Consider the following 23,413-nt stretch of genomic DNA (forward strand, 5'->3'; position numbering starts at 1 on the left):
TTATGCAAACACAATCTCACAATCAAAGTGGGAAAGTGCAAGTTTAGGTCTAACACTATTAACTACTTGGGACATAACATAAATGGGGATGGTGTAAAACCCAAAGCTGATTTGATTGATACCATAACAAAAATTAGTTCTCCTACAAATAAGACTGAATTAATGAAATTTTTAGGAATGATTGAATATTATGCCAAGTTTGTGATGGGTTTTGCTGTTGCTATTGTGAATATGAGGCAACTGCTACGCAAAGGTTAAGAATTTTTGTGGTCTGATCTTTGCGAGGATGAATTTGTTGCTATCAAAAAGAAACTTAGCCAAGCTCCTTCATTAAAGAGCTTTAATCCAGCGAACAAATCCATCCTGGTTACTGATGCGAGTGAAAAAGGATTGGGAGCTGTGTTAAAACAAAGCGGTCCAAGTGGTATTCAAACCATTATGTTTTTGTCAAGGAGTCTGAGAGATCCAGAAACACGATACTCGGTTGTAGAAAGGGAGGCTTTAGCAGTGTTTTGGGCAATAAAGAAACTTAAAACATTTCTTTGGGGTTTGGATTTTGAGATACACACGGATCACAAACCTTTGATTGAGATTTTTAGCAAGAAAGACTTAGATCTGGTTTCTGGCAGGATAACCAAATGGATTATTGGTTTACAAGAGTATAATTTTGGGATTAAATATATTCCTGGAATTGAAAATGGAGTTGCGGATGTGCTTTCACGTTTAGTCTCAAGTGATCATATGCAGGAAGATATTTCGGATGATGATGATGATGATGATGATGATGAATTGGTTTGTGTTGTAGATCACGATATCATTTAAGAAATAAGATGGTCTGAAGAATTAGGCAATGATGCAACTCTGTGTGAAGTGATGTCTTTAGTTAAAAAAGGGTGGAACAGTAGCAAAGACGGGTCAGAATCTACAAGATCTTTTTGGATTGTACGGAATGAATTATCAGTGGACAATGGTTTGCTATTTTGAGGGACAAGATTGATTCCACCCACTAGTCTTAGAAAGGAATTGATTGATTTAGTGCATGTTTCTCACTCAGGTTTGTCTAAAAGTAAAGAAAGACTTCGTATGTCATATTGGTGGCCTGGAATGGACAAAATGGTGGAGCGAGTTATAAGAGATTGTATTCCTTGTGCTATCAGTGACAAATCTAAGTGTACTCATGTACAACCTATGGTTTTAAGAAGGCGACCTAATGGGCCTTGGCAAGACATTGCCCTTGATATAGTTGGTCCTATACATGGAAAGGAATCACAAATGTTTTTGTTAGGAGTCATTGACATGTATTCAAGGTGGCCAGAGATTTTATTTTTATCAGCTGTTAATTCTTGTAGTGTAATTGAATGTCTGAAGAATTTATTTTCTAGGGAAGGTTTACCAATTTCAATTTTATCTGACAATGGTGTCCAACTTATTTCTAAGGAAATGGAACAATTCTTATCTTCTAGAGGGATTGTCCATAAAACGTCTGCTCTTTACCATCCCGAGGAAAATGGCATGGTTGAGAGATTCAACAAAGTTATTAAAGAAACCATTGCGTTAGCCAAAAGTGTGGGTCTATACTGGAAAAAAGAAGTCATCTTGAAAATTGAAGCGTACAGATTAACTCCACATGCGACGACTGGGAAAAATCCCTTTTTGTTGTTTCGTGGTAGGGTACCCAATACTTGTGTGGAACCTTATTGGGTTAATAAGTATGAATTATTGAAGGGAAAGGAGAGTGCATGTGATAGTAAGGATATTCAAAGAATGGAAGAGGAAAAGGCTAAACAAATGAAGGAATATGCTACTTACCAGTATGCATCTGTTCTTGGCATGTAGAGCTGCAGATCTACACACTCGTGCATAGATCGCCGTCTGGTGTTGGGTCCGTATGTTTGCAGTTATTTTTCCTCTTGGAAAGTCTTTGTAAGTCACGAGGTCGGCGACTCCTCCTTTGGATCGTATTGCGCATGGGCTTCGGCTCCATCCTCAGATTGTTTTTCGCCAGCAGGGAAATGATGGAGCGTAGTAATAAACAGTGAAGATGTCCATGTGTGTTGTATCTAAATAAGATAAACTGGAACAGATAAAGGTAGCCGGGGAGGCGGGTGGGCGTGTGTAGATCTGCCGCTCTACATGCCAAGAACAGATGCATACTGGTAAGTAGCATATTCCTTTCGAGGCATATGAGCTGCAGATTACACACTTGTGCATAGATTATATAGCAGTACCCACCGTTAGCGACGACCACCCGTATCTGTTGCAGTGGTTTGAAATAATGTTTTGAGTACAGCCTGGCCCACACTAGCCTGTTGCTTAGTTTGCACATCTACACAATAGTGTTTAGTGAAAGTGTGCGGTGTTGACCATGTAGCTGCTTTGCAGATATCATCTAATGGGATGTTTCCTAGGAAAGCCAGTGAAGCCCCTATTTTACGTGTAGAATGGGCTTTAGGGGGGAACGGATAGCGTTTGTTTTGCTTTGTGGTAGCAAATCTGATTGCATTTGACAATCCACCTAGCTATCCCTGATTTTGAGATGGGGTTGCCTTTGTGTGGTGGAGAAAAAGAGACAAACAGTTGTTTGGTCTTACGGAAAGGTTGTGTTCTCTCGATGTAGTAGAGTAAGGCTCGTTTGACATCTAGTGTGTGAAGATCTCTTTCTGCAACGGTCCGTGGTTGCGAGAAAAATACTGGTAGTTCTACAGATTGGTTTAGGTGAAATGGAGAAATGACTCTGGGGAGGAATTTGGGGTTGGTACGGAGAACCACCTTATTATGGTGCATTTGTAGAAAAGGTTCTTGAATAGTAAGTGCTTGTATCTCACTGACCCTTCTGAGGGAAGTGATGGCTACAAGAAAAGCGGTTTTCCATGTTAAGAATTGAAGTTCACATTTGTGTAGTGGTTCAAAAGGAGGTCCCATTAGTCTGGTGAGAACGATATTTAGGTTCCACACAGGTGAGGGTGGCACTCTGGGGGGAAATATTCTTTTAAGGCCTTCCATGAATGCTTTAATGGGAGGTACTCTAAAGAGTGAGAGATGTTGCCTATTTTGTAGGTAAGCTGCTATGGCTGCGAGGTGTAGTCGAATGGACGTATAGGCTAGATTGCACCTTTGTAGGTGGAGTAAGTAGCCTATGATGTGTTGAATGGACACATCTAGGGGATCGATGGTGTTGTTATGACAATAGACAACAAAACGTTTCCACTTGGCGGCGTAGCACGCTCTAGTGGTAGGGCGCCTAGCTTCTTTGATGACGTTCATACAGTCAGGGGGAAGATTTAGGTACCCGAATTCTAGGATTTCAGGAGCCAGATCGCAAGGTTGAGCTGAGCTGGGTCCGGGTGTCTGATCTCAACATGGTTCTGGGTTAAGAGGTGTGGAGAGAGGTGTAATTTTTGATGCGGTACTACCGATAGTTTTAGCAGTGTGGTGTACCACGGTTGTCTGGCCCAAGTTGGCGCTACTAATATTAGTATGAGGGAGTGCTGTTGTAGTTTGCGCACCACTAGTGGAATGAGTGGGAGAGGCGGAAAAGCATACGCAAATCTGCCTGACCAGTTCATCCATATCGCATTGCCTTTGGACAATGGGTGTGGGTATCTGGCGGCGAAGCTTGGGCATTTTGTGTTTTCGTGGGTGGCGAAGAGGTCTATCTGTGGATGCCCCCACATTTGAAAGTACAGGTGAAGAACTTGCGTGTGAAGTTCCCACTCGTGGAGTTGTTGTGTTTGTCTGCTGAGTAGATCTGCCATAGTGTTTTGGACTCCTGGGACATGTTGGGCTAGGAGAAAGATTTTCTGGGGTATGGCCCATCTCCATATGCTCTGTGCTAATTGAGAGAGCTGTGGAGAGTGTGTGCCGCCTTGTTTTTTAATATAATACATGGCGGTCATGTTGTCTGTGCATATTAGGACTGCCTTGCCTAAAATCTGTGTTTGAAAAGATTTTAGGGCTAGGAAGATTGCTAGTAATTGCAGATAGTTGATATGGAGTAGCTTCTGTTGAGGTGTCCATTTGCCTTGCATGGTGAGATGTAATAGATGAGCTCCCCAGCCGGAGAGCGATGCGTCTGTTGTTAGTACTATCTGGGGAACCGGGTCCAGGAACGGTCGACCTTTGGAATGGTTTGTGGTGGTTCACCACTGCAGAGAGCGATGGGTACGACCATCTACCAACACCAGATCTGTTAATTGACCCTGGGCCTGGTTCCATTGGTGCACTAAGCACTCTTGGAGAGGACGCATCTGGAGTCTTGCGTAAGGTACTATGAAGATGCAAGAGGCCATCATCCCTATTAGTTGCATGAACACCCGAGCTGGAAGGGAGTGTTGTGCTATGAATTTTGCGTGTAGAGCCTGAATGCTTGCAATCCTGGCAGGATTGGGGTAGGCGAGCGCTTTTGAGGTGTCTATAGTGGCACCTAGATATTGTTTTATGTGGGATGGTTGTAGATGGGACTTTTCGTGGTTTACCGTGAAGCCTAGCTGGTGAAGTAGCTGGATCGTGGTGTGTGTGTGTTGTACACACTGATTGTATGAACTGGCTATTATCAACCAGTCGTCTAGGTATGGGAAGACATGAATTTGTCGTCATCGCAGATGTGCTGCCACCACTGCTAGGCACTTGGTGAATACTCGTGGTGCGGTTGTGACTCCGAACGGGAGCACTTTGAATTGGTAGTGTTGGCCGTCCACTACAAATCTGAGGTACTTCCTGTGAGCGTTGTGCACTGGAATGTGGAAATAAGCGTCTTTTAGGTCCATAGTGGTGAGGAAGTCGTTTTGGGAAAGCAGCGGAAGTACCTGCTGAAGCATCACCCTATGAAAATGGTCTGAGTGTATGTATTTGTTTAGGGGCCGAAGGTCTAGGATGGGCCGTAGAGTCTCGTCCCTTTTTGGTATGAGAAAATATAGGAAGTAGACCCCCATATTTTGTTGGTTGGTAGGAACGTGTTCTATTGCGTTTTTGTCTAGGAGGGAGATTACCTCCTGCTTGAGTAGCCGTAGATGTTCTGGTGACATTGGGCGTTGTCTGGGTGGAATGTTTGGCAGGGTAGATATTAGTTCTAGGCAGTAGCCTGCCTGAATTATTTGTGTTACCCATTTGTCTGAGGTGATGGTAGTCCAGACCGGAAGGAAATGTTGGAGTCTGCCCCCGACCGGAGTGGGATGGTCTGGGGGAAGTGGAGGGAAGTCATTGGGTAGGCGCGATGGCAGAGCGGGCGGTGTTTGTTTTGCCTCTGCCTTTGTTATTGTTGCCCCTGTAGCCACCTCTTTGATAACCCCTTGTAAAGGTGGACTGAGTAGGGGATTTGTATGAAGTGGAAGTGGTGTCTGAGGAGTAGCCTCTGGATGTGCTCCGAAAGGAAGAGCGGCGAAAGGAGCGTCTGGGAGGGTGAGATTGTAAGGCTCCCATGGATTTTGCCGTGTCAGTGTCCTTTTTCATTTTTTCTAGGGCGTCATCCACTTTTGGGCCAAACAAATGTTCCTGGTCAAAGGGATGGTTGAGGATGGAGGCTTGTACCTCCGGTTTAAAACCTGATATCCTTAGCCAGGCATGGCGACGGAGGAGGACACTAGTATTGATGGCCCTAGAGGCTGCGTCTGCTGCATCCAAGGCACATTGTATGGAGGTATTAGTAATTGTTTTGCCCTCCTGAATTAGCTCATTGGCCCTAGCTTTGTATTTATCAGGGTGATGGTGCATTATGGCTTCTAACTCGTCATAATGGGCCCTGTCATACCTCGCTAGTAGTGCTTGTGTACTGGCGATACGCCATATATTGGCCGCTTGAGATGCAGTACGCTTGCCTGATGCGTCCAAGAGTTTAGACTCTTTGTCAGGTGGTGGTGCGTCGCCTGACGCCTGGGAGTTGGCCCTTTTCCGTGCTGTGGATACTACCAGGGAATCTAGTGGCGCTGGCCCTCTGATGTAGGAGGGATCTGTTGGGGCAGCTTTATATTTCTTTTCAATGCGCGGGTTAATGACCCTGGCCCTGACTGGGTCCTTAAAGATCTCCGGCGCATGTTTTATAACACCTTTAAGCATAGGCAATATGGAGGTGGTCCTATGCGTGGTGTAAAATGTATCTAGGAGGAAATCCTCCTTCCCTGGGTCGGTATGTAAATCCACCCCGTGGTAGTGTGCCGCCCTTTGCAGTAAATGGTTGAACCCCAAGGAGTCTTCTGGTGGAGAAGGTCTGGAAGGGTAAAGATCGTCTTGTGGGACGTTAGGGATATCAGGGATATTATAATCGTCCCATGGGTCTGGGGATCCTGTGGGAGTGGGGTCCCCTGTAGGTGTATCATGGGGCACATCCCCTATGTCATCATATGGATCCGCTTGATCATGATCATCCGGGGATGGGGTCGGGGAATGATGAGGAGGGGGTGGAGGAGGGGAAGGTGGAGGAGGTGGTGGAGGTGGGGAAGGTAGTCTGAAAAGGGAGGTAGCAGAGTCCTTCCTTTTTGGAGGTGGAGGAGGTTTCTCTAACTGTCTCTTTTTGATCGAGAGCATCAAATGTCCAGTTTTGGGATCCTTAGTTAGTGTTTTTTGTAAGGGATCCAGTGCGAATAGTTCTAGAGAGGTTGGTTGGTCCGTCGGCGCCGAAGGCATTGGGGCCGGTGGTTTCTTAGGTTTATCGGTGTTGGTTCGTTGTTTGGAACCATGCTTGGAAAGCTCCAATTGTTTAGTAGGCGCCGAGTTGGATTTCGGCTTCGAAGTGTCGGTGGCCTTGTGTGCTTTTGTCGGTACCGAAGATGGGGTCGGTGCCGAGGAGCTGGGTCTCGACCCCGAGTGTTTCGGTGTGGGGCTCGGTGTCGAGATGGAGGCCGGTTTCTTTTTCGGTGCCGAAGAGTTTATCGGCTCCGACGGTGGGCTGGCTCGAGCCCGAGCCTCCCGAAGGCTTAATTGGCTTCTTTACCGGTCCCGAAGGTGCGGTGTGGAAAGCAGTGTCTTTGGTCTTGCTTAGGCCTGAAGGCAAAGGCATGACCGAAGCCTTTTTGGGTGCCGGTGAGGGTGTGGGAGGGGGTAGATTAGTACTCACGACCCTCTGTGCCGGAGTGATGTCCTCCACATCAGAATCGTCAGCTTCAGAGGCGCTGACGAGTCCCTCGTCGGTATGTTATTCTGGAGCGTCGACGCCTTCCCCAAAGATGTCGTCCGGGATCGCCGTCGAGGAGTGTGCCATGGTTCTTCTGGCTCTTCGGTCGCGAATAGTTTTCTTGGACAGGAAGGATTTACACGCCGGACAGTCTTGAGCCTCGTGTTCAGGGGAGAGGCAGAGATTGCATACCTCGTGGAGATCGGTGTGGGGGAATTTGGACCCACATCTAGGGCACTTTTTAAATGGAGTCCTTTCCATTAGCCAGGACCGGAGCTTGAGTAGGCCCGAAGCCCGCCGTCGACGACGACTGGAACCGAAGGTCTTGCCGATGAGAGGCGAGTCGAGTGGGGAGATCGCGATCGAAACAATACCGCGAATTTGGGTGAGGATTGCGCGTCGATCGTCGAACTGGAAGCTGTTCGGAACCGGAGCGCGAAGATTACATCCGAGACCGATGGCGTAAAAAAACAATCTGAGGATGGTGCCAAAGCCCATGCGCAATACGATCCAAAGGAGGAGTCACCGACCTCGTGACTTCCAAAGACTTTCCAAGAGGAAAAACAACTGCAAACACCAGATGGCGATCTATGCACAAGTGTGTAATCTGCAGCTCATATGCCTCGAACATCATATTTTGATGCTAAGAACGTTGTAAAGAAAAATGAAGTGAAAGTAGGTGACTGGGTCATGATTAAGCGTTCTGGTATGTTGGGAAGCTCTTTGTTTAAATTCATGAAACCCATCAAGGTGATAAAAAAAATTAATAATGCTATTCAAACACAAGACCATCGCATTTGGAACTTAAATAGAGTAGTTGTGTTTAGAGGTAATTTAAAACATGACAAGAATGTGGATTTAACTAATGGAAATTCTACCTTCTCTCACACTAAGTCTAATGAGGTTAATGATTCTAATTATCCTAGAAGCTCTTCCAGGTTAACAAAGAGACCTAGTTATCTTTCGGATTTTGTTTAAGTTATCATTTTTATTTCATGTTTTCATAATTAATTTCTCTTTTCAAGGAAGGGAGATGTGTGGTATTCCACTTATATTGTTATTGTGATGTTTATATTTGTAAGTTCTTATGCTATGTTAAAATAGAATCTTACTGATGTCATGGAGTTCTGTGCATGAAAAGGTTCTGATTTGATTCAGTTACTTGACTGTCTGCTTGCTGATGGACGGGATCATTTCTCTTGGAATAAACTTCTTAAATTAGCATTCCTGAGTGCCGGATTTATTGTTCAGGATGCTTCAGTTGCTTTCTCCAAACTCCACTAAGGAAACGGTCTATCCAAGTCAGACATTGCTATATAGATAGTTAGAAGCATCCAGACATGCTATGCTAAAGCTAAAAGGAATCTGCTCACTCTTCCTAGAGCCCACACCACTAAGAAGAAATGAGCCTCTATGGCCTTTCTGAGGAACATCTCAATAGCTGATGTATGCAAAGCAGAAACTTTTACAAACTATTATTGTGTGAATGTCCTAGACCGACAACAAGCTAATGTTGGTCAGGCAGTGCTCCATACACTCATTCTGCTGTATGACCCACAGGTTAGCCACCGCTTTTCAGGAGGACTGCTCTACAGTCTATGCACAGCATATCTATTTACAGCCACATATGCCTCGAACAGAAAATGTTACTTACCATGTAAGCATCTGTTCATGTCATGTAGTGTTGTAGTTTCACTTGCGTCCAACCTCCTCCCCAGATGCCTCTGGCCGTTGGACTGTTTCTTGTGCATGAACATCTTCATATATCGCTTTGCTTCACATTCCATTTACACCTGCCGTCCAGGAAAACAATCTAACAACGGAGCCAGTGATCATGCGAATTATCACCAAAAGGATGAGTCACAATACCTTGTGACTCGAAAGACTTCTTTGAAGAAAACAACTTACTTGCACACATCTAGGCCCAACACTAGATGGTAGGAGCATGCATAGCACATGCATCTACAGCCACAAATGACTCAAACATGACGTCATGATTTTAGTGTTGCGTTTTAACTTCGTCTCTCTCTACAGGCCATACTCCAACCAGTATAATACAGAAGCAGGCCAGAGTTGAAGAATAGCACAAAGCTGACCCTGCCCCACTGAAAAAGTCTCAGTCACCTACAGTGGCGTATGCACAAAACAATTGTAGGTCACTGTGTGCATGAACGCTGCAAGAGTGGCTACCTTCCTCTGTGGAGAGTGTCTGACCACCATCATGGTGCCAATCTCACAATATTGGGGAGAGGAGTTGGCCTAACGGCTAGGGCGGTCGACCTTGAATCTGGGGAACCGGGTTCGAGTCTCGGCAATGATGCTGAACTTCCTATGATTCTGGGCAAATCACTTAATCTCCCCGTGCCTAACAAAAAAAATAAAGAAATGAATGTGTCCTCATGTAACGCAACTGGTGCTATGTAAAGCGCTCTGGTACCAGATACCTTCGGGTCAAGTTCGCTCTATATAAAACTCCGATAAAGAAATAAACTACCAAACTGGGCTTAAATTTCGCGTATTTCTAGAAGAATAAATTGAAAGCGTCAAGAAGTATACATTCACAAAAGCGCTTCACGATTCAGACAGAAAGCACAATAGTGGCTAAAAGAAACAGAAGAAATAAAGAACATTTAATCTATTCAGCCTTGCAGATGGAAGGGACCCAGCCCAAAAAAGAGATATTGGTACTGCCACAAGAAGAAAGAGCAACAGGGCAGCGTAGAAAGCAATGTGTAAAGCAAAGTGCCAGCTGACACAAAGATTCCAAGACCATAGGGTAACATGGAGTCCGACTACGGAGTCCTGGACTAACATGCCATGCCCAAGAGGACATTTCCTTCAAAAGACAGCTATTGACCAACTTGATCCACACAAAAAATAGGAATATGCATTCTATTCTTGTCCTTATGCTGAATGTATCTGGAGAAATATGGATAGTACTCAAACTCAGGGCCTTGAGCAGCAGACTTCTCAATCAACACATCTTCAAGCCGGTCTCTCTACAATCGATGCCCTAACTAAAGGAAGCCTTACAAGTGCAGGGGCTAATTTTATGTTTTCATACCAAGAGTCACTAATATAAGATTTATATTTCTCTAGGGTCAATGCACAGCTGGTCCACTCTACACCAGTACAACCATGGAGTGTTGATCAACAGCAGGAAGACTACCCTTTCTCCAGACTTTGAGGTTTAATAGAGGCTTGTTTCAGAGAAAACTAGGAAACTTATCCTGAACCAAGAGAGAGCCTGGAGTCTCGCCTCTCTTCTAGGGAAGGAGCATCTAACCACAAAATGACTACAGATGTATGGCAACAAAAAAAACTCCACTGATCCCTGGACAAAAGGTCATCTCAAAACACTGGCAGGGCATCACTTAACACTTTCATTTCCTAGTTCCCAGGTGTTTGAAACTACTAGTCTGGAGTCTCAGCATATGATGAATAACTTTGATTGGTAATACTACCTACCAAATTTGATGTCAGGGTGTTATTAGAGATATTCTTAACTCCCTTTCTACTGTCTGATAAACGGCAAGCTTTGCTTAGAGAAAAGACAGTCTCCTGGGTATGTCAGCAGCAATTCTTCAAGGGAGAGAATGGGCCTGCGGATCCCGTCAACAGATTGATCTATTCCTGAGTGCCATCTCAGCTGCATGCCTGCAAAGTTAGACAGGTTATTAATGATTGGCGGTGTCCCATGATTCGAGAAGGTGGGCTTGTGACAATGTTGCTCATTTTGGCACACAGAGACCTGGGTTCTAATCATGGTTTCAACATTTGACCGACAACTGAGTAATATTGGGCAAATCAGCCTTATAACAAGTGTTGTGTACTGTTATTATAATGTAATGTTAAGCAACTGTCCCGTTTTGATACCAAACAACATAATCACAACTCATTGTAACCAATTTTCCACTAGTTATCTAATTAATTGACATGTAACTATGTACAGAGCTTCTGATAGAAATACTAATCTATAAACAAAAACATCTCTTTGCAGACATGAGTAAGGATCTCTTTCTGTTTTTGCCTGAGTCTGTCTCTGATGGAATGAAAAGGGGCATAGTACAATGGTTTCAACATCTAATGTAGTTATTCCACCTGATGCCACTGCTTTTAGGGTTTCATGAAAACAAGGAGCTTATGTGCTCACATGCTTCTGATCTTCCCTTGCATCAGGATATAGTACTTCCTGATTTCCATTTAAACCATGCATCCCCAAAGAAAAGGCTCCTCCCTACCATTCATTATATGAGGTCTTTATTCATCTTTTTGGAAGGATGTCCTCCTTTAGCTCAGGTGATGTTAGGTTACGCCTCAGTTCTCATACTGTAGGTGCCTCCTCAGTGACAACCTGTCGTGTACCACTTCTCAACAGACAATGCAACCTCCAAAAGAAAGGCTTGCTTAGACTGAAAAGGTAACATGTTTCCTCACTCCTGGACTTACAACATGTGCCTTTCCAATGATCTATCTAATTGGGCAGGGAGTAATGATCCCTTGTACATATATAATCTACACCTCCTATACCACTCCAGACCTCTTCATATACTGAACAGACTTCTCTTTCCAAGAACTACTGCGAGCCTGAAAAATTGCTTATCTTGTATTGCATGTTTCATATATGGGGCTCGTATATTGTTCTATGCAAGTCTCATTTATTATTTCGAATGCTGCTGTGTGAAGCTCTATGTAACTTAGGGGTCTGGTTAATACTATACAATATTGTATATTTATTATACAGTGGTAGTTGCTACTTTGTTTTTATTAGTTAGGTTACAGTTTCCACAGAAAGAGTGTTTTTGTTCCGTTAAGAACTTTGGTGATGTGAGAAGTTGGCCTGGAATATGCTGTTCCTAGTTATAGGGACACCTTGCATTAGTCCAATTCGACTCTTATTGATGATAGGTTTAAGACAACCTTTAAAGAAAGCTATCCTAGTGGTAGCTGTGGAGAGCAGCCATCAGGCTAAGTCTTGAAGGAGTGTTAAGCTTATTGTTTTACCCTAAAAACCTCTTGAATAACCAAATGAAAGAGTAGCCCACACAGGTATATATATAAAATATATGTATTTATTCTAGACAGAATCCCACAGTCGCTTTATGTGACTAGTGGCAAAGTTACACTTCAAACAAGCATTTATAAACACAATAAATAGCACAGAAATCAATGGGCCCCGGGGGGGACCAAACCATATACTAAAATAGTGGTATAAGAACCACGACAATTCTACAGGCAATGCCTAGGGCATTCAGGATCGCTTGCCCCTTCAGAATCCACCCACAGTTATGAGAAGGGGACCAACGGGAGACGCGTGCAGTGCAAAGAGCTGCTATCGGGATCTCAATGTTAGCCTATGGAGAATGTCGCGGTTTGAAATAAACAGATTAAAAATACTTCTAGCAATAGTACAAAGTTAAAACTTTGGAGTTATGCTTTTGAAGAGCCCACCACCTCGAGAGTACCGTAGTACCACTGTTACCTGCCCCAGGGAAGCCGGGTGCATAGGTCGATTCTGGTGTCGGGTCGCGGGCTGATTTTCTATAGGAAAATAGTCAAAAGTTCTGCTAGCCAAAAGCGTCGATGATGTCGTGAAGATCAAAGATGTGAAGATTGTAGAGAAGAACCTGAAAGCAGAGGGGACAGAGTCTGGGTCACGGCACAGTGACCAGGAGGCTCAAAACAAAGAGCCCTTCGATGTCGGGTGCTTCAGGTGAGAGGTGCTGTTGCTTGGATCTGCAGCCACGGGCTCCGGGAGGCTTCAAGGAAGGCCAGCTTCCGGAGGGCGACTGTCCCACGTCGGATGAGGGTCGCTGCGGTGTTAGTGTCCGGATTGGATCCACTAAGCCTTGGCAACCGCAACCCACGAAGAATAAACAAATCAACTACAGTGCAGACCCACGAGGTCTGGGAGAGGTCTCCTCTGGAGAGACTGTAGAGCAGGCCTGGAGCAACCAGGGGAACTCTTGTTTGTCGAGATAGACCTCCGCTAGGGCCCACAAGTCGAGAGACAAAGGATCGCGGGAGGCGGCAATTTGGCATGCGTAAAAGGGCACCCACGGGCCACCGGAGGGGGCTAGGGCGCCGGTCTTTGGCACAAATGTTGTAGAGTGGTTGGCTCGAAAACGGGCCAAAGCACAACTTCCCCACTGGTCAGGGTCGTGTGCTATGCAAGAGGTGGCCGGTGTCCTGGGGTATTGGGGATCTCGGCACCCACGCGGTCCACGGTGCCCAAACTCGTTGAGCACACTCACTGGCCTCTGGGATGCGCTGGAAACCCACCTCTAGGTTTCTGGAAGTCGTCGAAGTTCGTGAGAGCAGCGAAGTTCCAACCGGGTCACTTGCAGTGTTTCAGGTGCCTGCCAAGCAGGGGAATAACTCCTTTATCCCAAGGGAGATTTCTTCAGTCAGCTGGGCAGCAGCTCGTCGAAGGTCGGTTCTGTGAAGTTCCAAATTAATCTGAGGCTCTGGGGCCACGTTATTCACCTTTATCCCCAAGATTAGGGGAGTGTCCAGAGTAGTGTCCACCAATGGCTGGTGAGGCAGGAAAGGGTGGCTACACCCTCTCCCCTTTGTGTGTTTCCCGCCTGGGCGAGGGGCAGGATGCCCCTGAACCGGTTCCAAGCGGTGTATGCAGAATTAGGTCTCTGCAGCTGCCTACGTGCAACTCTGAAAGGACATTTGGTGCACCCACCCTGTTCCAATCCACATTATCCTGTCTGGGGAGATGCTAGCACCTCCCTGCCACAGGAGCCCTATTGTTCAGCTGGCGAGGCTGGGGTTTTCCCCAGCAACAGCCAGCCAGGGTCGTGTAGGTGGTGGGCAGTAGCCATTTTGTGAAACTTGTGCACTTTTAAATTGGTGTCTAAATTCTACCGCTTTTCCCATATCGCCCTTCTAGCAAGGGGGAATCGTACCCTCATGCCCATGGCTGGACTGGGGGTATGATTCCTACATGTTTGACACCAAACACGATATGGTTCTGTGTAGCCATTCTCAAGTTATCGCAATATCGCAATAGACTAATAATGCGGTTAAGAGTATATGGTATGGCTACACTACAAACAACCCAGTAACGATTTTACGACGGTTGCAGAGAGGCCCTACTCATGTAGGGGTCCCCCCTCACACATACCTCAGCACCCTGCCTTGTAGGATTACCAAGGCCTGCTATAGGGGTGACCTATGAGAGTATATGTGTTGTAATGGGGTGGGATATAGGGTACCTATATCCCTGTAAGGGGTGCTAGCACCACCTTACCCAGACTACAGTAGTGGTCTGGTGGTGTCAGTTTGTGTGGCTGTCCCAGGGTGGCACAATAAGTGCTGCAGCCCTGGTAGGCCTACTGAGGGACCCATGCCCTGGGTACCTAGGGTACCATCTACAAGGGACTGGTAGGGCATGCCCAGCATCCAATTAGGTTTGTACCTAGAGTACTCACATCAGTTTTAGGGAGAAAGCAGATAGGCTGGGGTCCTGGATAGCAGGACCCCAGCCAGACTAGTCAAAAACCACTCAAATACCAGGCAAAAAGTTGGGGGCAACCATTAGTCAGATTCCACCTTCCTACAAGTGACGTAAGACAAATCTTCACAAAACTTTCCACAAACAAAGTTCACCCACCTCAGCTCTTTGCTGGATCCGTCGAGCGGTGGCAGACAATACAAGCATTTGCAATGCAATAGGTCTCGCATTTATAAGAGTTTGAGCTATTGGCATTGTAAAATTACAATGCCTTTTATTTATGTTTTGGTTTTAAAACAAATAAAAGGCATTGTCATTTACAATGTCAGTAGCATAAACTCGCATAAAAGCAGTGTGTGGAGTGCAGCAGTGTGCAGCGTGCAGCAGTGTGCGGCATGCAGCAGTGTGCGGCGTGCAGCAGTGTGAGGCGTGCAGCAGTGTGAGGCGTGCAGCAGTGTGAGGCGTGCAGCAGTGTGAGGCGTGCAGCAGTGTGCGGCGTGCAGCAGTGTGTGGCGTGCAGCAGTGTTTCGTGTAGCAGTGTGAGGCGTGCAGCATTGTGTGGCGTGCAGCGGCGTGCAGCAGTGTGCGGCGTGCAGCAGTGTGCGGCGTGCAGCAGTGTGCGGCTTGCAGCATGCAGCAGTGAGTAATGCAGCAGTGTGCAGCAGTGTGTGGCGTGCAGCAGTGTGCGGCGTGCAGCAGTGTGTGCTGTGCAGCAGTGTTTCGTGTAGCATTGTGCGACGTGCAGCAGTGTGTGGCGTGCAGCAGTGTGTGGGGTGCAGCAGTGTTTCGTGTAGCAGTGTGCGGCGTGCAGCAGTGTGTGGTGTGCAGCAGTGTGTGGCGTGCAGCAGTGTGTGGCGTGCAGCAGTGTGAGGCGTGCAGCAGTGTGAGGCGTGCAGCAGTGTGAGGCGTGCAGCAGTATGCAGCAGTGTGCGGCGTGCAGCAGTGTGCTGCGTGCAGCAGTGTCGTGCAGCATGCAGCAGTGAGTAATGCAGCAGTGTGCAGCAGTGTGTGGCGTGCAGCAGTGTGCGGCGTGCAGTAGTTTGTGCCGTGCAGCAGTGTGTGGCGTGCAGCAGTGTTTCGTGTAGCATTGTGCGGCGTGCAGCAGTGTGTGGCGTGCAGCAGTGTGTGGCGTGCAGCAGTGTGCGGCGTACAGCAGTGTGCTGCGTGCAGCAGTGTTGTGCAGCATGCAGCAGTGAGTAATGCAGCAGTGTGCAGCAGTGTGTGGCATGCAGCAGTGTGCGGCGTGCAGCAGTGTGCGGCGTGCAGCAGTGTGCGGCGTTTAGCAGTGTTTCGTGTAGCATTGTGCGGCGTGCAGCAGTGTGCGGCGTGCCGCAGTGTGTGGCGTGCCGCAGTGTGTGGCGTGCCGCAGTGTGTGGCGTGCCGCAGTGTGTGGCGTGCAGCAGTGTGCGGCGTGCAGCAGTGTGTGGCGTGCAGCAGTGTGTGGCGTGCAGCGGCATGCAGCAGTGTGTGGCGTGCAGCAGTGTGTGGCGTGCAGCAGTGTGCGGCGTGCAGCAGTGTGCGGCGTGCAGCAGTGTGTGGCGTGCAGCAGTGTGTGGCGTGCAGCAGTGTGTGGCGTGCAGCAGTGTGTGGCGTGCAGCAGTGTGAGGCGTGCAGCAGTGTGCGGCGTGCAGCAGTGTGTGGCGTGCAGCAGTGTGAGGCGTGCAGCAGTGTGCGGCGTGCAGCAGTGTGTAATGCAGCAGTGTGTAATGCAGTAGTGTGCGGCGTGCAGCAGTGTGCGGCGTGCAGCAGTGTGTGGCGTGCAGCAGTGAGTGGCGTGCAGCAGTGTGTGGCGTGGTTTGTAAACAACAAGAAAAGCTGACATCAAAGGAAGGGTGGGAGGGAACGAGCATAAGGGGTGTGAGTTATAACGAAAGTTAATTGTTGTAAGAGGGGATGCAGGAAGTGAGGCCGAGCGTGCGCTGGCGAAAGCAGTCTGCTGCTTTCAAGTCCGATGCCAGATGCCAGCTTCGCGCTTGAATGCCTCACATGCACTGGCCATAAACCGCATTCCTAAGGTCTTGTGCCCCTTACTAAATCTCTCTGAATGCGTGAGGGGGCGCACGCGCAGGAAGTAGCTGGTGGCAAATGGATTGCGCGTGGTTGTGCGCGTAACCGCCACCCGATCCGCCTGGGAAGCCTTTGGGAGCATTTTCTGAAGCCCCTACATAGGTCTCGCTGTGCGATCGCTTACGCGATAGCCAGGCGAGACCTAAAAAGGGGATCCCAAACTGTCTTTTCTCCCCATGTTAATTCCCATAAGAAATATGGGACGCGATACAGGAAAACACACTTGAACAGAATTACACCATATTTGGCAGCAAGTTAGATCTTTACACAGAAAGAACACTTTTGGGAGTATCGGTGTTAATTAGTGAATTGCTAGGGACTGTTTAAACGTAAGCTAAAATCGTATTACCTTGCTTCAATTTAACCTTTGATTTTTAATACCACCCCCCCAAACATCCCATTCCGCCCACCTACCCACCCATCCCTCGAAACTGCTCAGTTGCAATTGTATGATTCTGATAGCACACATAAATATCTTTTGGAAGGAGATCATTTTTACGCCAGTTGAGGCGCGGCAAAGTAATATTCCATAATACACCACTACTTAATTTAGCGGAATTCTTTTGAACTTTATGCCAAGGGTGGAATCCAGTCCAGCACAAAAGGACTGTGACAAGGAAGTGTAGGACTCGAAGTAATGAGGGTTATCAGGAAAGAATCAGGGTATACAATGCACAGATAAAGAATATGAAAAGTTAAAAAACAAAGGCCGCTTGAGAAAAAAGAATGTAGCCGAATACCTGAGGCAAATGCAAAGGCACCCTAATCTGTTGATGTCTGTAGTGGGTGACATTTTGAACCACAGCCTAGTACTATCAGCATAACGATCCTAGAGAAGTCACATCAGTTTGCGGATCTCCAGTACACAAATGTTAATCTGGATGACAGAAAATCCCCTTAAAGCAACTAACTCTACAAAATGTGAGTCGCCACGAGAAATCCTTTCCAGAAAATATAATCCGACTGGGAAGGGTGGACTCAAAATAACATGGCACATCTGCCACCACGTATGCGGACAGCCGGTCAATCACATGAAGAGCGGTGGTCACATTACTGCATAGAGAATAAAATCCAGACAGTCTCTGTGAAGGTAAAGGAGATTAAAATAGTGAACTGTTGAGCTGCTACAGTGATTTTAAAACCATACATGTCTGGCATCTCTACATGTGGCACTGTTACATTTTTGAATACATTGAGGAATATGGTCGCTTATACATATGTATGGAACGGGAAGTTAAAAAATGTAAATAGATCAAACGTTATTTACTCTATTTGATTTCCACAAAAGAAATATCTACCTCTGGGTAAATATTTTACTATCATGCTGTTTCTGCACTTGCCACTACTGCTATGCAGTATTGCTATTGGTACGAGCACTCCATTCCTACAATTGGATCAATTTTGCTTCGAAAAAAAACTCTTTGGAAAGTTCAAGTAAAAACAAAAACATATTGCCAGCTGTGCTGGTTGATAAAGGGAAAATGTAAAATAAGATTCAGAAGAAAGCAAAATGCGGAATCATTTAGATTCTTGGGTAAACTGTGGTTGCAGAAAACAGTGGCACAAATTATATCGCAGGTTCCGGATGCACCTGATTTACACTTGCATGTAAAAATATGAAAATGGGAAAGAACATGCACATTTTAATTCACGCCTAATTTTCGTGCTTATTTTTAAATTTTGCTCAGGCAGGAACCCCAGCGAACCCAGCTGGCAATTCCATGGCAAAAACGAAATCAAACAAAACTTGAGCTGGTCTCTAATTGGTGCTGGTGCTACACTGTGCCCATATACTTTTTATGACAATTTCAGTAGTTCAGCATGGGTCTATGTGAATTACTCCCTTAGCAGGAATCAACTGCTAGCAGCTTACCACAGAAAAGGTGTCCACAGTTTGTTTCAACAGGAAGGGTGGCCTGCTGTAAGCAAACTGGGCAGGACAAGTCAGTGTAGTACTGAAGCCGGTGCTCAGGAGCCTCATTATCCTGCCGAGCTGTATTATCCTGCAGAGAAGATAAATATTGGTAAAAGTCAGCAATCAATTTTTAAACTTGTTTGATTATACTCTTTTACAGACAACAAAATCATACAGGAGCTTCCTTCATCTAAGAATTCTGGGACAGTTTATGAAAAGAATGTAGCCACAGCATTGAGAAACACAACTGTTTAGCAACTTCATTCATTAGGTATTGACTAACTGCTTTCCACTGGTTGGCTTTACTGGTATTCTCACTTCCAAACTTTAGCTTGTGTTGGATTTCCTTCTTACGTTTGTGCCAGCCCTAAAGATTAACAAATTACGTGTGTACTTCTAATGTTTGCTTTTCAAGCACTTTTGTTCTTCTGGATTAAGATATATGGATTAAGATATATATATATATATATATATATATATATATATATATATATATATATATATATATATATATATATATATATATATATATAATCTACTGGCGGTCGCCAGTAGATAGTTATAGTTAGGACCGTGTTTCCATAGGAAATCCGCAACATTCTATTTGGAATAACTTTGGCGCCGGTTGACGAATCCTCGCGAAATTTTCAAAATAGGTGGGGCACTCCGCTCCGCTCCTACCCTGAAAGTCTCGGGGGGATTCGTCAAGCGGGGGCTGAGAAAAAAGGGGGGTCCCAAAACGCGTTTTCCCCATGCATTTTCCCATAGGACCTTTAGTCCGAGCTACAGCCCGAACGGCTGAACAGAATTACTTGAAATTTGGCAGAGAAGTAGTCCTCAGGTGAGAGATGTGCCTTTTGCAGGTCTGGTGTAAATCTGTTCAGTAGGTCCTGAGAAAATAGCATTTAAATCAATATATATATATCTGTAAGCGCGCTCCGTGCGCTTACGGTAAGCTTACCGTACGCGTACGGTGCCGTGCGCGAGCTCAATTCTGATTGGTGGTTACATGACTGTAAACATTCGAATCGGTCGAAATCAGAAAGTGTCGGCCGCCATTTTCTGTCTCTCGCACTGAAAAACAAAGGTGGATAACGTGAAAAGGGGGCAACGGAGAGAGTTGCAGACCCCCTAGCGTTTGTCAGGGCATCCACGACGGACCAAAAAGTACGAAAAATACATTTAATAATTTAAAAAAAAAATCGTGGAGTGCGCGTACGGTAAGCTTACCGTACGCGCACGGCAAAATTAAATAAATAAAAAAAAAACGAAATAATCACATTTATTAAATAAATTGAAGGACCCGCAAGGGGGAAAAAAAAAATTGTTACTGTGTAAAAAAAGGCGAGGCGCGCACGGTATGAACTGCGCAACGTGGGCGCTCGGTGCGCGAAGTGCACCGAGTGCCCACAGCGGGGTGTGCGCACGGTGAAAAACCAGAAAAAAAAATAAAAAAAAAATACATAACTTAGCATTTAAAAAACCGTACAAATTCACTGAAAAAAACCATAGGTTTCACACACGTTATAGTTAGGAATTAGCATTTAAAAAACCTTTCAAATTCACTTAAAAAACCATAGGTTTCACACATGTTATAGTTAGCTGTACATTTCACTCGTAAAAAACCAATGAAATTCCACGTTATAGTTAGATCAGGTAACTATAACTTGCGCGACCGCAATCCACAATGTGTCATTTCAGATGTCATCATTGATGTCATGAGTGATGTCACTGACCATGTCATGAGTGATGTAATATGTGACGTCATCAGCAGTTTATTGTGGGCGCGCAAGTTATAGTTACCTGATCTAACTATAACGTGGAATTTCATTGGTTTTTTACGAGTGAAATGTACAGCTATCTATAACATGTGTGAAACCTATGTTTTTTTAAGTGAATATATATATATATATATATATATATATATATATATATATATATATATATATATATATAGATAGATATAGATATTCAGGCACCTCGGCTTGTTATTATGACATGTTATATCTCAGGCAGATGACTTTCTTTGTGAACATATTAGTTCGCTAATTACGTTTGTTGGTTAAGCATGCTGACTGTGCATTATGCTGTTATTCGTATTTATTAATTTGTTGCACTTTGCACTTTATGTAATGTTATGACAAGCATGTGTTACCAGTGACATAATGTATCGCACAGTCTATTTTCTATGTCTATTTATGCCTGAAAGAGGGAGGAGGGCTATATATACCTAAAAGCATATATATATCTATAAGCGCGCACCGTGCGCGTACGGTAAGCATACCGTAAGCATACCGTACGCGCACGGTGACGTGCGCGAGCGCAATTCTGATTGGTTGTTAGATGTCAGTAAACATTCGAATCGGTCGAAATCAGGAAGTGTCGGCCGCCATTTTGTCTCTCGCAGTCTGAGGCAAAGCAAAACAAAGGGCGAAAACGTGTGAAGGGGCCAGGATGGACAGGTCCTGACCCCCTAGCCTTTGTCAGGGGGTCACTGAAGGACCCCCAAGGGTAAAAAAAAAAAAATTGCGGAGTGCGCGCACCGTACGCACACGGCACGAACAACGCATCGTGGGCGCTTGGTGCGCGAAGCGCACCAAGCGCCCACAGCGAGTGCACGGTGCGCGCACGGTGAAAAAACTTAAAAAAAAAAAAATACATAACTTAGCATTTAAAAAACTGTACAAATTCACTGAAAAAACCATAGGTTTCACACACGTTATAGTTAGGAATTAGCATTTAAAAAACCTTGCAAATTCACTTAAAAAACCATAGGTTTCACACATGTTATAGTTAGCTGGACATTTCACTCGTGAAAAACCATTGAAATTCCCCCGTTATAGTTGGTGCAGGCAACTATAACTCACGCGACCGCAATCCTCTGCTGATGACGTCAGATATTACATCACTGATGACATATGTGTCTTTCTGAAGAAAAAAAAATTTGTAATATATGTATAGCTAAAAATTAATGGAAGAAGACATGGGTAATTAAGTGTCTAAATACAGTGATGTAATATCTGACGTCATCAGCAGAGGATTGCGGTCGCGTGAGTTATAGTTGCCTGCACTAACTATAACGGGGGAATTTCAATGGTTTTTCACGAGTGAAATGTCCAGCTAACTATAACATGTGTGAAACCTATGGTTTTTTAAGTGAATTTGCAAGGTTTTTTAAATGCTAATTCCTAACTATAACGTGTGTGAAACCTATGGTTTTTTTCAGTGAATATATATATATATATATATATATTACCTACTGGCGGTCGCCAGTAGGTAGTTATAGTTAGGACCACGTTTCCATAGGAAAACCTCAACATTCTATTTTGAATAACTTTGGCGCCGGTCGACGAATCCTCGCGAATTTCTCAAAATAGGTGGGGCGCTACGCTCCGCTCCTACCCTGAAAGTCTCGGGGGGATTCGTCAAGCGGGGGCTGAGATAAAAGGGGGGTCCCAAAACGCGTTTTTCCCATGCATTTTTCCATAGGACCTTTAGAACGAGCTACAGCCCGAACGGCTGAACAGAATTACTAGAAATTTGGCAGAGAGGTAGTCCCTAGGTCAAGGAAGTGCCTTTTGTAGGTTTGGTGTAAATCTGTTCAGTAGATTCTGAGAAAATAGCCTTTAAATCAATATATATATCTGAGCCCGCTTACGGTACGCTTACCGTACGCTTACGGTAAGCGTACGGTGGCGTGCGCGAGCGCGATTCTGATTGGCTCTTAGATCTTAGTAAACATTCGAATCGGCAGAAACCAGGAAGCGGCGTCCGCCATTTTGTCTACCGCACTGAGTGTTATGTATCAAACATGATGGCCAAAAACATGTTACGGGGATGTTTTGACAACTCCCTCTCACATAGTCATGTTGAGGGAGTCCCCAAACATCCCCCAAGAGCAAAAACGGCATTATTTTTTTTTCGGCAATTTCGCGGGGTACGCTTACCGTACGCTTACCGTAAGCGTACGGTAAAAAAATAAAAATAAAAAAAACACTATCCACACTTTATCCACCCCTTGTGCAAATGGTGGCCGAAGGCCACCATTTGTGCATGGCTTATCAGAGCACAGAAATTTCCCCAAAAATTTCAACAGATTACCTATCACAAGGAAGCGCATAATATGTCCTCCATGTGCGCACGGTGCGCGAAGCGCATCGTGCGTACATGGCCCATCTAGCGTAACGTGGGCACGGCACTAACTGCGTAAAGTGGGTGCGCGGTGCGCGAAGCGCACCGCGTGCTCACTGTGCGCGCACGGTGCGCGAAGCGCACCGTGCGCGCACGGAACGAACTGCGTTAAGTGGGCGCGCACGCCACGAATGGCGTAAAGTCACTTAGCATTTAAAAAACCGTACAAATTCACTGAAAAAACCATAGGTTTCACACACGTTATAGTTAGGAATTAGCATTTAAAAAACCTTGCAAATTCACTGAAAAAACCATAGGTTTCACACATGTTATAGTTAGCGGAAATTTTACTGATAAAAAACCAATGAAATTGCCCCGTTATAGTTAGTGCTGGCAACTATAACTCACGCGACCGCAATCTTTTTTTTGCTGTGGGTACGTTGGTAGTTAAAGATGTAGCCAGAACACAACCCTGTGGTTAAGAAAACGCTTCAACGAGCATAAATTGCATTACTGATGGCCTTTTATTATTCGGAAAACGTTTCATTGTTAGTCCGACAGCGCTTTAATGAGCACTCCCACCTAAACACCAGACCATATAATGCTAAGCACGTGGGTGAAGAGTGATTTGCCTAGAATACCGGAAGGCCGATCTTCCCGCTAGCCCTGAACATGGTTTGTTAAGCATGGCATTGGGCCACTCCAGCCATTATTTCACGTACCTTGCTAC

At 45.4% G+C, this 23,413-nt stretch overlaps 1 protein-coding gene across 3 annotated transcripts in view; it reads right to left on the minus strand.

Moving 5' to 3' along the window:
* Positions 1-23,413, minus strand: part of LOC146866615 (E3 ubiquitin-protein ligase RNF170-like) — a 557,133-nt gene that overhangs the window by 216,218 nt on the left and 317,502 nt on the right. For all 3 annotated transcript variants that reach the window (XM_085636635.1, XM_085636636.1, XM_085636634.1), the window contains exon 4: positions 18,511-18,640. In XM_085636635.1, the coding sequence (XP_085492761.1) occupies positions 18,511-18,640 (130 nt within the window). The remainder of the gene's footprint in view (positions 1-18,510; positions 18,641-23,413) is intronic.

Source organism: Triturus cristatus, chromosome 2_1 (genome assembly GCF_964204655.1).
Source record: "Triturus cristatus chromosome 2_1, aTriCri1.1, whole genome shotgun sequence".
In the NCBI taxonomy this organism is placed as follows: Eukaryota; Metazoa; Chordata; class Amphibia; order Caudata; family Salamandridae; genus Triturus; species Triturus cristatus.